The sequence below is a fragment of the Ahaetulla prasina genome, chromosome 6, assembly GCF_028640845.1.
Source record: "Ahaetulla prasina isolate Xishuangbanna chromosome 6, ASM2864084v1, whole genome shotgun sequence".
Taxonomy (NCBI): domain Eukaryota; kingdom Metazoa; phylum Chordata; class Lepidosauria; order Squamata; family Colubridae; genus Ahaetulla; species Ahaetulla prasina.
This window is the reverse complement of record NC_080544.1, coordinates 84600329-84615303: the sequence shown is the minus strand read 5'-3', so window position 1 is coordinate 84615303 and position 14975 is coordinate 84600329. Positions and strand designations below refer to the sequence as shown.

The window sequence follows — 14975 nt, the reverse complement described above, 5'->3', positions numbered from 1 at the left end:
AAAAGTTGCAGACCAGGAGTTTTATATATATATATATATAACTATACAAACGAAGTATATAACTACGAAGTATAAAGTATAATTTAAAACAGGACCTGAAAGGCTGACTGCATATCCTTATTGCACGTTGAAAATATACTGCGGGCTGTTACAATGCGACTGTTAGGCTTCCCAATTGCTGATTTATAATCACTTACAAAAAGCCGACGAAACCCAAAATGATATCTGCAAGCCTTCATCCCTTTTTCAATGGAGTTGCACACCAAAGCCTTTCGATTCGCGTCTATATCGCTGCGATTTCCTGATAGTCTCACATCGATCCCACAGCCCTGAATAAGTTTATTTTATTTATTTTTTATTTATTTTATTTTTGTCACAACAATATACGCAAACATCGACATAAAACAACAACACATCATAAAAGCAAAACATATATATAAGTAAAAGTATGCAATAACTATATTAATTTGATATAATGAAAGGGAACAATAGGACAGGAACGGTAGGCACTTTTGTGCTCTTATCCACGCCCCTTTGTTGGCAAAGTTGGCAAAATGCTACCGCTTGTTAAACCGGCGAGAATTATCACTTAATAAAAGGCTGCGATATGTAACTACAATGTACCACTCCGGGTGAGGCTGGACCAAAAGCACCTTTCGCTGTAAAATTGAAAATCTCTCACAAAAGATTCCAACCGCAGAAAGATTTGGTGAATAACCCCTCCCACCCCTCCGTTGCTGGGCAACCCCGACCTCTACTCGAGGGCAGCGATGCCTCTAGGATCGCGGATAATTCAGCCGCGTTCTAAATTCTAAAGACGCTCTGGCTGGGGAATTCTGGGAACTGAAGTCCACGCGTCTTAACGTTCCGGAGGCTCAGAATCGCTGTCCTTTTAACGCCCACTTAGCGGCGCTGGCGCCTGCGCGCCAGCCTTCGCTTTCCGAACGGAAGTTAATAATCCCGTGACAGACCGGCTTGAATCGGTGGCCGGTTCTGTTTCCGGAGGTCTTCACGTCTGCCGACTGAGAAGAGGGTCTTACGAACCGCGCTCGTGTTGACGGCTTTACCATGAGCTATGAGAACCGCCGGGCTTGGGGCCGCAGGGACGGGCCCCGCGCTTCACAGTCGTCGTCCTCTTCTTCTTCTTCCAGCGGGGGCGGAGGGGGCGGCGGCGGCGGTGGTGGCGGCGGCGGCGCCAACCGCGGCCGACCTCCCCCTCACCTGAGGGGCCGCGAGATTGGCCTGTGGTACGCACGGAGACAAGGCGAGAGAAGCAAAGAGGCCGAGAGGCAGCAGGTGGGTGATAGAAAAAAGAAGAGAAGGAGCGGAAAGAGCTCAGTTCTCCTCAGTTTGCGATGCGGGATAGGCCTTCGCCTCAATTGAGGCCGTTTCCCTTGGTAGACTGCGGAGCCTTGGAAGTACGGCGAGGAGTAAGGAGTTGCTGCTATAGAAATGACGGTGAAGTATGTCTTGAACGTGGGGGACTCTTCAATATAGCTCTGGCCTTTGAGGTTCTCGTATTCTATGAAAACGGAAGGAAAAAACCCTCTGTTTTCATGAATGGTGATATACCTGCATCAAATCAGGTTATTTGAATCCTACGCCAATATAGTTGTGTGTGTATAGATAGATTAGATTAGATAAGAGAGAGAGACAGACAGAGGTGGATATTCATTATTTGTCGTTTTTCCTAAGCAAAAGAGACTTCAGTTGAACCTTTGAACCTCTGTCCCAGCTCTTTGATAACTTGGAGTATTCTCTCCTTTTAGTTTAGTTTACTTTTATTGTCATTGCACCTCATAAAGTAAATCTCTTTTAGGAGATCCTTCTGTGTGCAACTGTTATCAACTTGAACATAGTAAAACAAATGTGGTTGTATGATGATATTGTCATGCACTTTTAGCTTGAGGTTCTTTCTTCGTGTGGAATTAACTCTTTTCAGCTCCTTTTTGTTTGATGTTTTTGTTAATCTATGGTATTTGTCACATTGTTACACAGTTGCATTGTTTTTAGTATTCAGACAGTTTTAGCATACATCTTACTAAATGTAAGTAATTGTATGAACTAATTGCTATAGCAGATCCTAACAGTTGGCACGTGTTATGTCTTTCTTATCTAAATCCACCTTCAGAACCTGAAAACTTTTCATTGGCCTTTTAGAAGTTCTGCTATTCTCTTCTACATTAGTAATTAGTAATTAGAAATTCTTCTTTTCCTGCTCACTGTCATCGCCCATCTGAATTTGGGGGCACATAATGTAATGATTTATAGAGGAACAAAGATACTTATAAGAATGGCCCTGTTTCTTTTCACTTCTCTGCCAAATCCTCTGTCCACTTTGACATCTTCTAGCCACATCCTATTGACACTTTGGATAACATTGGTCAGTGAGACAGTTAAATCCAAAATAATATTAAATACTGCATGTTACATGTTTAATAAGATACATTTTATTTACATAGAGAGCTGTGGTACATATGGATGAGCGCAGAGAAGAACAGATTGTACAACTACTGAATACTGTCCAGAACAAAAATGAAAAAGAGCAAGAAGCCATGTCTTGGTGGTCTGATGAAGAAGGGTAATAAGAACATTCAATCTTTTTTGTTTTAGACAAAGTTACTTTATTTTTCAGTAGGAATTAGAAGCCAAGCAAGGACAGCTTAAGAATGGTAAAACAAGTAATACAGTCTGATCTGATTTCATGTCCTGACTGCAGTTTAAATATATAAGTTTTGAGATCATCTGGTTCAATCCCCTTCCTGGTGTATCAGTTTACCACTATCCCCAACAGGTGGCCTTCTAGGTTCAGTTAAATAACTCCAGTGAAAGGTGAGTGGACCAGGGGTGAAATCCAGCTGGTTCTGACAGGTTCTGGAGAACTGGTAGTGGAAATTTTGAGTAGTTTGGAGAACTGGCAAATATCATCTCTGGATGGCCCCAGGAGTGGGGAGGGAATGGAGATTTTGTACTGCCACACCCACCAAGCCACACCATGCCCACCAAGCCACTCCACAGAACCAGCAGTAAAAAAAAAAAATGATTTCACCACTGGAGTGGACCATCACCTAAGACAGTCTATTCTAGTATTAAATAGTTCTCACTGTTAGAGCTTTTTTCCTACCCTGATGTATGATCAAATCTACTTTCTTGTCATTTATACCCTTTGTATCTTACCTGTCTTCTGCATTAAACCTTACTGCCCGTCTTTTCCATGACAGCCCTCCAAATACTTGAACACAGCTATCATATTCTCTCTTCCAGACTAAGCATAGCTGATGCCTCCAACTGTTCCTTTTAATATTTTCCTTCCAGCCTTTTATTTTCTGGGTTGCTCTCCTGTGACATACTCCAGTCTGTCATTAAGCTTCCTAAAATGCAGTGCCAGAATGAAGTAATATTTTTGGCTCAATCAAATACTATTAGTTTCTTTTGGGACATTGAATCAAGTACTTTGCTATAGGCAGGATTCACTAAGTCCTTCACATCATTGGTCAGGTAAATAGATTATTCTGTCAAAAAGGAGGATTTGAGTGTTTGGGCATGATTTATTCTTGACAAATCCATTCTAGCTCCTTTTTTCCTGTATGCTCGCTGATTAATGTTTGATCTGAGGCATTAATATGCCTCAGATTGACCACATTGTAGTCAAAGTCGTGACCAATATTTGCCTTTCTCCTATCCTCTGGCAATATTTCTATCTTCTGTGCTTCCCATTGTCCATGCTATCTGAAACCAATTCTAGTTGAATCTCTATTGGGGGATGGGGGGTGGAGTAGAATGAAGTGTATGTAGTGTAGTATACATACAGATAGTCCTTGTTTAACAACCACAACTGGTACTAGCAGCTCTGTTTTTGAAGCAAAGTGAATGCTAAATAAAACTGTAACTGCATATGAACTTCAACATTCCTTTGCTCTACAGACCTGTGAAGGTTGTAAATGTGAGGATTGGTCATAAAGTTACTTTTTCATCGCTGTCATAATTGCAACTGATCGGTAAGCAAGGCGGTCGCTAAATGAAGACTGCACATACTCAGACACACACACAACCATTGATTTATTTGCTGTTGTTGTGAAGCATATAACAGACCCTTTTAGTTTGAGACATTGTCCATAGGCATTGTCCATAGGCATTATCAGAGAGCGAAATTAGGTGAATTTTTGGTATTTATGAATGAACATATTAACATATTAAATTGTCTTTTTAAAATGAATTCCTTTAAATTATATGATAATGCTATCCCTGTGAATAAAATGTTGAAGTTTGATTGCTTATGATGATGAATGTCCTTTACTGTCATATTCTAAATACCATTCCCAACACTTTCGCTGAATGTTGTCTCCATTGACAATGTTTTTGTTTTTTTTTGGTATCTAGTCAACTAGTCAATAGCCCACTGAGGTCAGAGAGATAAGTGCACAGGAACCATGATGTTATATCTTATACATATAATTAAAGTTTTAGGCTGCAGCTTATTTGAGACAGTATTGTGATTTAAGCAGAGGGACAATGGCAGATTAATACAGGTGAAAATAAAGTACAGATAAAATCTGATTCTGCAATATTCATTGAAATTAATAGCACCTACTTAATTGTAGATGAGCAAATAGCTATAGATCAGACTTTTATGATTAAATATACATTTCAATAACATGCACTTTTTCACAGTAGGAATACTTGCAGTTATTCTTTTCCAGATATACAAAGGAGGTTCCTACTAAAACAAAGCCTGTGGTGGAAAATCCTGTTGTGGAGAAGGCTCCTGAAAAGAAAAGGCCAGCACTGGAAAAATCATTTCTGGTTCAAGATTCAGATTATCTCTTACAAGAAAATATGCCTGATAGTGACTTAGATGAACAATTTAAAGAAGAACTGAGAAAGAAAAAGTCTGATTCAAGATATATTGAGATGCAGGTACTGAAATTTTCTGAATGTCAGGAAATTATAATTCAATAGAGCATGAGGTATCAATCTTACAAATCTAGAATCAGACTTAATTTCTGAGTTGATATGTATAGAATTATAACAGATTTTTTCCCTTCAGTCAAGAATGCCCAGCTATTGAAGTTTCATACTATCTGAAATCCAGTTGGGAATGGAATGATGAGATGGATGTGAGGGAGAAAAGTAGTTTATATATTTATCTCTACTTCGAGTTAATAATTTTCATAATAATATAGGATCAATGTCAATGTCTAGGAATAATGAAAATAAATTGGCAGTTTAAATCACATTGACTGTAGTTTCAATAGAGCTAGGATAAAGCCTTATTTCTTAGTACATAAGGCAACTTGGTTTGTGTCAGCAAACAAGGCACCAAGGTAATTAAAAAAGACCAAACATAGTCTTAAACTAAGATTATGGTTAAATGATTTGGCAGATGAAATAAATCCAATAAGTGTTAGAACTGTCAAAGATCTGAAAATGTTCTTGGTCTCTTGGTAAAGTGAAGGAAGAAAACTTACTAGGCTCAAGAAACTCATGTATTGGGCTAATACAGTGTTGGCAAACCTTTTCAACACTGAGTGCCGAAATGGGAGTGCGCGTGCACATGCCAGAAACCAGAAGAGCAGCCGCCTGGTGTGCGTATGCGCTGGGAAGATGAATGCAGGGGATGTGCGGGGGCAGGGCACGTGTGCGGGAGCTGCACCAGCATTGCATTTTGGGGGTTCAGGTGTGCATGCTTTGGGCACTCAGTCCGGAAAAGGTTAGCCATCACTGTTAAAATCAATAAGATAAGACTAATTGGAGGAGATACATAAGTAAATTCAGTTATGTTTCCTCTGCATACCTTTGAGGTATTATTTTGTTTCAAATCAGTGTTGTTCAGTTAACTGCTTCATGTGTAAAACTTTGTAGATCCCAGCTTGCTACTAGGTAGGATAAGAATTTGTTTCCTCCTTAAATTATGATATCAGCGAGTAGCTGATCTGCAGTAGGCAGTTTGTCAGAGTTTCGGCTTACTTTGAAGGATTTTGTTGTAGTCCTTGATATTTTCACTGCATTCCAGTGACTTAGAGAAAGGTGTGCTAAGATATCTCTTTAGCAGAGATGCTGTCTCCTAAATATTTGGTATACTTTGTTTTGATTGAAAAATTGATGTATAATGATACTTTTAAAAAATATTAAAAATGTAAAGAGAAAACAATTCTATTGAATAGAGGATATCAAGGAATTTATGTCTTATCTTTCTATTAAACATTTAAGAAAAATGAATTATTATGAAGTAACCAAGTTTCATGTTCTTTAATTTGCAGAGATTTCGTGAGAAATTGCCTTCCCACAGTATGAAGAAGGTATGGAATATTTATTGAAATAATTGATTTGCCTATTTAACAGGGTTTGAATCAAGAGATTTAATATGAACAAAATGAATGCTAAATAGCATGAGAGAAATCTCAATAACATATTAAAAAGTAGTGCAATAGGGTGATTTCTCTGAAGGAGTTGAAGCTTGATAATACACTAAAACGGATGTATTATTGATTTCATTGAAGGCTGCATCAGGGTGGTGTTTGACCTCGGGGGCTATCTTTTATTTAAAAGAGCAGTTCAGACAAATAACAAAATTGAAACCAAGCGCTAACTTGATCAGTGTGTATTTTACTTGCTTCATCGATGAATTGGTGCATGGATACGCAGGTGGTGCATTTATACACACGAAGTGACCACTTTTATTCTTTTCAAAACAGGAGCTTGTCAACATTATAAATAATAGTCGGGTAACTGTAATAAGTGGTGAGACTGGTTGTGGAAAGACGACCCAGGTAACCCAGTTCATTTTGGATGACCATATTGAAAGAGGAAAAGGATCTTCTTGCAGGATTGTGTGCACTCAACCTAGGAGAATCAGTGCTATTTCTGTAAGTGGTATTTAACTCCATTCTGTAATTAAAAGTAGTAACTATGTTTTAGAAAAAAATAGATTTTAATAAAGTATTCCTTTTTAAAAAATTAAGGTAGCAGAAAGAGTTGCAGCAGAAAGGGCTGAAAGCTGTGGTAATGGAAAAAGCACTGGATATCAAATTCGCCTTGAAAGGTACTTGATTCTTGTTTACAGCCTGACATTTCACAGAATGCAGATTCTCTTGAACATTTTCCAGTCAGTTGGAAGTATACTTAACATTTGATTGGCTAGATCAAATTTTGTTTGATTTTATAGCCAATAATGGCTTATGCATCACAGTCGATAACTTGAACAAAAATGAAGTTCTGTAGTTTGACTGGCCTTTAAAATTGGGTACATGATTGCACAACTTTTGAAAACTCCACTGATGTGTTGGAGTTGCAGCTTAACAATTATAGTTTTGTAGCCAAGTAATATTTTTACTGTGACAAATATTGATACAAAGAGAAATGATTGGTTAGTCACATTCTTGCATATATGTAGAGACACCTATATACTTACACTGTTATCATTCTAAGCACTGAAAAGACATAGCACATAGACAGTGATTGACATAAAGATACAGTTCAGAAAATAGTAATGGAGAATTGAATTTATGAAGAAACGAAATTTATGAATTTATGAAATTGCAGTAGATGATATAAGAAAAAGAGTGGACATATCAAGAAAAGGATCAGGAGAAAAAAGGAATAAAAAATAAGATGGTCTTATTTCAGAATGAAGGAAATGCCTAGAGCCTCACTTTCTGATGGATCATGAATACTGACACACATACTGAGGTCTAAATTAGGCTTTTAATGTGCTGCTACACATGCCTTGAATACCTGCTTGTTCTTGAAACACCCAAATGAGTTCAAGGAAAGGGCAAAGGGGATGATTTAGTTATTACAGGTTTCTGAAGCAAACTGATTGCAAAACTGTTAATTTTAGTTAGTGAGGTTAAAAGAGGGAACCATTAGAGTGAAGATAAAATGGATCATCTACCAATTAACTACTGTTATATAATTATTGTCTGCCATGTTGAAGTGGGTAAGATGTTGGGGGATGCTATATTTACCAGTGTTTGAAAGAATTAGGATGATTGCCAGCAAGATTACAAAATGCAAGCTATCATGACTGGTCTTCAGGACGTCATAAGACTGACAGTTGATACTGCTAGCTAGGCAAAACAACATAAGTTAAGAGTAAGTTAAATAAATGATGACATCTGGATCAAACATTAATCAAATGACTTGTGCTACTGTGACTAAAATATGTGTATGTTGCTATTTCCTTGAATGTTGCTTCATTTGTACTGTGCTTTATGTGTTGAAATTAAAGTAGTTCATAGCAAACACACAATGCAGGTGGTCTTTGTTTAGTGACCACAGTTTGGACTAACAACTCAGTTGTTTAGTGAAGCAGTTCTTAAGTGAAACTACAACTATGCTTATGATCTTAGTTCAGCTTTTGTTTCTTTTACAGACTTGTGAAGTTATTTGCAATGATTAGACATAAAGTTACTTTTTCATCAACGTTCTAACTGCACATGGTTGCAAAATGAGGCAGTTGCTAAATGAGACTTATCTATATTATAGTACAGTGTTTATGTGATTACATTTGAAGTGGCTTCTCTTTATCTTTGATTATATTACATTATTCAGTTATTTGAATAAGCTATAATTTACTGAAGTCATGCTTTGGTTCCAATGAAATTTTTTAAAAAGATGAACAACTACTATTTAAACAGTAGGACTTAGGGTATTGTTTTGTTCCAAATAACAAACTAACAGAATAACACAGTTGGAAGGGACCTTAGAGGTCTTCTAGTCCAACTGCTCCTCATGATGCTCATGACTAAAGATGATTCAGGGAAGAACCCCCAAATTAAAGAATAATTTGTTGTTGTTAGTTGCGATGTCGTGTCCGACCCATTGTGATCCCATGGACAATGTTCCTCCAGGCCTTCCTGTCCTCTACCATCCTCTGGAGTCCTTTTAAGCTCACGCTGACTGCTTCAGTGACTCCATCCAGCGACCTCATTCTCTGTTGTCCCGTTCTTTTGCCCTCAATCTTTCCCAGCATTAGGCTCTTCTCCAGTGAATCCTTCCTTCTCATTAGGTGGCCAAAGTATTTTGAGTTTTATCTTCAGGATCTGTCCTTCTAAAGAGCAGTCAGGGTTGATCTCTAGGACTGACCAGTTTGATCACCTTGCAGTCCAAGGGACTCGCAGGAGCTTTCTCCAGCACTAGAGTTCAAAGGCCTCAATTCTTTGGTGCTCAGCCTTTCTTATGGTCCAACTTTCACAGCCACACTTGCAACTGGAAAAACCATAGCCTTGACTATATGCACTTTGACTATAAGAATAATAGTAATGTTTAAAAATGGATGAGATGTAATAAAATGACCAAATTTTGCAAAATTTTGACAGTCTCTTTTAAAATCCATATATTTTAGGCATCTATGTCAAAAATCTTTTGAAATTTTGCACCACTATATAAGGTTCTGATGATTTTATGAGTTAAAACTATTATTATTTTTGTTTTGGCCCCATATTATGGACAGTTCTCTTGTCCACCATCAGTACTTTGCAAATCACCAAAAGGGATTTTTAGTATAGTTAATGTAATATAATTTGTGCAGAACTAATTCCAGATATTCATTTCTGTGAAGAGTTCCTTCCGTTCTTTAGTGCAAATAGAATCCAACAGAGGCATTTTCCTGACATTGTTTCAGCACCACTAAAATCTTTTTGTATGCTATTCATGCAGTTTATAGATTGTTTCTAATGGCAGTGGAATATGATTGAATGCAAGTTTTGATCCACTCTATTGATTTCAATTGAGATTTTGTCTAAGGAAATATGTTGATAGCATTATAGTTGTCATCTTTATTTTGCACAGCCACTCACTTCATTTTAATCTTAATATGTGTATAGAGCTGTTGCTAAAGTCATATTGATTCATTATTACTTTTAAAATTCTATGTCTCCTCCTAGTCCTCTATTGATTTTTTTCAAATGCAAAAAAGGGGAAACTGAAGTATTCTTAATGGATTTCTTTCAGCCGGTTGCCAAGGAGACAAGGTTCAATTTTATACTGCACAACGGGAATTGTCCTGCAGTGGCTCCAATCAGACAAGTATGTATTTTTTTTATCAAAATAACCAGTAAATGAGCTTTTCAAGGATTTATTTAATGGAACATTTGTTGTTGCTAACTATTGTATGTGCTATGGTTAATCATTTCCATTTACTTACAACTTTTTAATTGTATTTCATGGTTTTGAAAACCACTATGTCTATTTCCTTTGTATTTTTTGTTGTAGACAATTGTCCAGTGTAAGCCATGTAATCCTTGATGAAGTCCATGAGAGAAATCTTCAATCAGATGTTTTAATGGCAATAATTAAAGACCTCCTGAATGTACGACTAGATTTGAAAATAATTCTGATGAGCGCTACACTGAATGCTGAGAAGTTTTCAGATTATTTTGGTATACGACATACTCAACATTTTAATATGTAAAATGTAATTAGTTTCTAAATGCTAATTAGTGTCTAAAAATAAAACAAGTCTACACTGAGAAATCAAGTGAGCATAAAACTAGTATTGAATAATTCTGAATCAGAATAGCTAAATCAAAATAGCTAATAAATGTGTGGTATGGTACACATTTTTTAAATCAAACCAAGGTGCATATAAATTTGGCAAATATTGCAAAATATAAAGTGAGGTCAGGACAAAAATTAAACATATTTGAGTTTAATTTCAATTAATGTTTTATAGTATTTTTTCTTTGGGTAAAAAAGGGGGTTCTTATAGCTTGAGGTGATTTCATAGCTTCACAGTGCAAAATAGGTATTCCAAACTTAACATATTATTTACATGTATGTTTACGTATTTTGGAAGACAGAAATTAAATGAATTTGTTGGGAAGTGAGGTTTGGGATGTGCAGGTCCCCTTCTTAATCCATTCCTTTGATACTTTGAAGACCACAGCACAATCTATTTCTGGTACTTCATGTGTAGATAATTTAGAAGCATGCTGAGGCTTTAGCTGGGTTTCTGCCAAGGCACTATTGTGCTTTGCTGATTGTTGTAGCAACCTTTCTTGAACTTATGCAAATATATCCCATAGATGGGCTGTTAACTCAACCAAACAGCATCTTTGTATGAATACTGACATTCTGCACATTCCCAAGATGTTACAGGCTTACTCTTTTACTTTCTAATGCATAGATAAGTTTGCACTTGAGTTTTTTGTTTGTATAGTTTTATGTTCCTTATAGTACTCTTGTGCATATGTAAAAGAATGCTTACATTCTTTTAAGAAACTAGATCAGTGCAATGTTTTTTTGAGAGGTATATGCTTCACATTTTTTACAGTATTTTATGCCTCTGTTTCATTCATATTAGCAGTCTTGTTAAAAATACTAGTGTTCTAATATTTTTATCTTCTTTACGGCAGACAGTTGTCCTATGATCCATATTCCTGGCTTGGCTTATCCTGTCAAGGAATACCTTTTGGAAGATGTAATTGAGAAATTACGGTTAGTCAAAAAACTCCTTTTTTTTTCCTTTTCAGAATTAATTCTACTCTAGATTGAGTAGCATATAGATTTCAACCTATGGATAAGGTTTTCCTGTAATCTTTTCTTCATATTCCCACACATGATCCTATACTAAACCTTTCAGAATAAATCTGAAGGTTAGTGGTTAATTTTCCCTAGTTCAACAAACATTCAAAATTGTGATAATGCTGAATGACTGGCCTTGAAGTTCCAGCCATTGCATCACCCCCACAATCGTGTGATCACAATCTGGGTGCTCTGCAACTGGCTCACGGAAGGGTTTGCAGCATCCCATAATCACACAATTGCAATTTGTATCCTTGTTGCCAGCTTCCTATAAGCGAGGTCAATGGGAATTGGTCATGGAAGGTTGGAAGTTGCTCCCACTGCTTTTATTTTTTACAGAGAGAAAATTCCAAGGCTCTCATACCCACAGCATATTTGCAACACTCACTCCTAAATCTGCACACAATTGCATGGTGCCCCAGCATTCCCCTACCTCACCTTATAGCATTCACCTACCCTTTGGTCTGCTTTCAAGCTGCCCAGGATTTGCACCTTCCAGCCAGCTTCTGCATTGGCTTTGCTTGTGGGAAGCTGGCAGGAAGTTGTAAGTCAGTCACTTGAGGTCCTTACCCAACAACCCACGATTTTCAGAATAGAATAGAATAGAATAGAATAGAATTTTTTTATAGAATAGAATAGAATTTTTTATTGGCCAAGTGTGATTGGACACACAAGGAATTTGTCTTGGTGCATATGCTCTCAGTGTACATAAAAGAAAAGATACGTTCATCAAGGTACAACATTTACAACACAATTGATGGTCAATATATCAATATAAATCATAAGGATTGCCAGCAACAAGTTATAGTCATACAGTCATAAGTGGAAAGAGATTGGTGATGGGAACTATGAAACGATTAATAGTAGTGCAGATTCAGTAAATAGTCTGACAGTGTTGAGGGAATTATTTGTTTAGCAGAGTGATGGCCTTCGGGAAAAAACTGTTCTTGTGTCTAGTTGTTCTGGTGTGCAGTGCTCTATAGCGTCGTTTTGAGGGTAGGAGTTGAAACAGTTTATGTCCAGGATGCGAGGGATCTGCAAATATTTTCACAGCCCTCTTCTTGATTCGTGCAGTATACAGGTCCTCAATGGAAGGCAGGTTGGTAGCAATTATTTTTTCTGCAGTTCTAATTATCCTCTGAAGTCTGTGTTTTTCTTGTTGGGTTGCAGAACCGAACCAGACAGTTATAGAGGTGCAAATGACAGACTCAATAATTCCTCTGTAGAACTGGATCAGCAGCTCCTTGGGCAGTTTGAGCTTACTGAGTTGGCGCAGAAAGAACATTCTTTGTTGTCCTTTTTTAATGATGTTTTTGATGTTAACTGTCCATTTGAGATCTTGCGATATGATAGAACCCAGAAATTTGAAGGTTTCTACTGTTGATACTGTGTTGTCAAGTATTGTGAGAGGTGGAAGTATGGAAGGGTTTTTCCTAAAGTCTACCACCATTTCTACGGTTTTGAGTGTGTTCAGTTCCAGATTGTTTTGGTTGCACCACAAGGCTAATCGTTCGACCTCTTGTCTATATGCGGATTCGTCATTGTCTTGAATGAGACCAATCACTGTTGTGTCATCTGCGAACTTCAGTAGCTTAACAGATGGATCATTGGAGATGCAGTCATTGGTATACAGAGAGAGAAGTGGGGAGAGCACACAGCCTTGGGGGGCCCCTGTGCTAATTGTACAGGTATTTGATGTGATCTTGCTTAGCTTCACCTGCTGCTTCCTGTTTGTTAGGAAGCTTGTGATCCACTTACAAGTCTGTTCCGGTACCTGTAGCTGGTTTAGCTTAGTTAGAAGAATGTCTGGAATGATGGTATTGAATGCTGAACTAAAGTCTACAAAAAGGACCCTTGCATAGGTCTTTGGAGACTCAAGATGTTGTAGGATGTAGTGCAGAGCCATATTAACAGCATCATCTGTTGATCTATTTGCTCGGTATGCAAATTGCAAGGGGTCTAACAGCGGATCCGTGATGGTTTTCAGGTAGGAAAGCACTAGCCTTTCAAAGGTTTTCATGACTACAGATGTTAAAGCAACTGGTCTGTAGTCATTCAGTTCCTTGATGGTGGGCTTCTTCGGCACTGGGATGATGGTAGAGCGTTTGAAGCAAGAAGGAACATAACACATCTCTAGTGATTTATTGAAAATATGGGTGAAGATGGGGGCCAATTGGTCAGCACAAACTTTTAAGCAAGAAGGAGTTATCTTGTCTGGGCCTGGAGCTTTTCCTGGCTTTTGTCTGTGAAATAGGTCCTGCACTTCCTTTTCTGTGATCACTAGGGGTTGTGAACCCAATGAAATGGGGTCAGTTGTAGGAGGCTTGGCTGTTGTTGGTGTGTCTGAGATGGGGGTTGTGGAGATAGGTGGCTGTAGTTTCCTTTCAAACCTGCAGTAAAACTCATTCAGGTCATCTGCCAGTTGTTGATTACCTTCAACCTGGGAAGGAGGTTTTCACTTAACTATGGCAAAAGTGATTGCTGGAATTGCTGTTGAGTCATACAGTCAATAGCTAAGTGATATGGTCACATAATATAGTGCTTTACAACCACTTTGCTTACCGATGGAAATTCCGTTCCCGATTACATTAAGGGAGGGTTACTTGTAGTGCAGTAAAAAAACAAGTGAAAATCCATTTTGCAAGCAAATCTAATCTTGCTACAAGTCTGTAATCCTAACATTGTGTCTGTTTGAAGGTACATGCCAGAAAATATAGATCGCAGACCACACTGGAAAAAAAGATTTATGCAGGGACATATAAGCAGACCAGAAAAGGAAGAAAAAGAAGAAATTTATCATGAACAATGGCCAGATTATGTAAAGCAACTAAAAACACGGTATGTATATTTCTTCTCCCTTTTTAAAGCAACTTTCAAATTTTCTTTTATCTAATAACTCTTAAATTTTTCTAAGGAAGCAAGCTATTGACTAACTGATAGTTGACTTCATGGTAAATATGTGAGATTGTGAAACAGAAGTATACAAGTATTTTTTAAATTTTTGATAAGTTATTGAATTCTCAGTAAGTTAACTTACTGATAAATTTACAGTAGATGTAAGTAGCTGTGTAGGGGAAAGAAAAAAAATTTCTCATTGCCTGAAAGCAAATAGTTTATTTAATATAATTCCTTTTTAGAACTGATACCCTGATCTTAACACACATTATAACTAGTTCTGTTCTTTTTTTTTTCTTCATACAACGAGAAGCAGCATAACCTTCTTAAGCATAGCAATTTTGTATTGGCTGTACTGATTCTTTATTCTCTGCATGATTTCTAGATATTCAGAAACTACAATTGAAGCACTGGAAATGATAGATGATGATAAAATTGATCTTGATTTGATAGCAGCATTAATAAGATATATTGCTCTTGAAGAAGAGGTGAGTTTCTTATTGACTAGTAGACTGTTATAATGTGTGTTTGCTTTACTTGTTTGTGCAGATAAA

General features: G+C 37.3%; 1 protein-coding gene across 3 annotated transcripts in view; it reads left to right on the top strand.

Moving 5' to 3' along the window:
• The first annotated feature begins 951 nt into the window (after positions 1–951).
• Positions 952–14975, top strand: part of DHX36 (DEAH-box helicase 36) — a 33008-nt gene continuing 18984 nt past the window's right edge. The window contains exons 1-11 of one of the 3 annotated variants that reach the window (XM_058188435.1): positions 952–1296; positions 2463–2581; positions 4701–4917; positions 6261–6299; positions 6696–6866; positions 6963–7042; positions 9955–10029; positions 10216–10382; positions 11358–11439; positions 14224–14364; positions 14807–14909. In XM_058188435.1, the coding sequence (XP_058044418.1) occupies positions 1069–1296; positions 2463–2581; positions 4701–4917; positions 6261–6299; positions 6696–6866; positions 6963–7042; positions 9955–10029; positions 10216–10382; positions 11358–11439; positions 14224–14364; positions 14807–14909 (1422 nt within the window). In that variant the 5' untranslated portion in view covers positions 952–1068. Of the gene's footprint in view, positions 1297–2462; positions 2582–3942; positions 3999–4700; positions 4918–6260; positions 6300–6695; positions 6867–6962; positions 7043–9954; positions 10030–10215; positions 10383–11357; positions 11440–14223; positions 14365–14806; positions 14910–14975 lie in introns of those variants that run through there. The other 2 variants (XM_058188434.1, XM_058188436.1) reach the window with 2 other exon arrangements.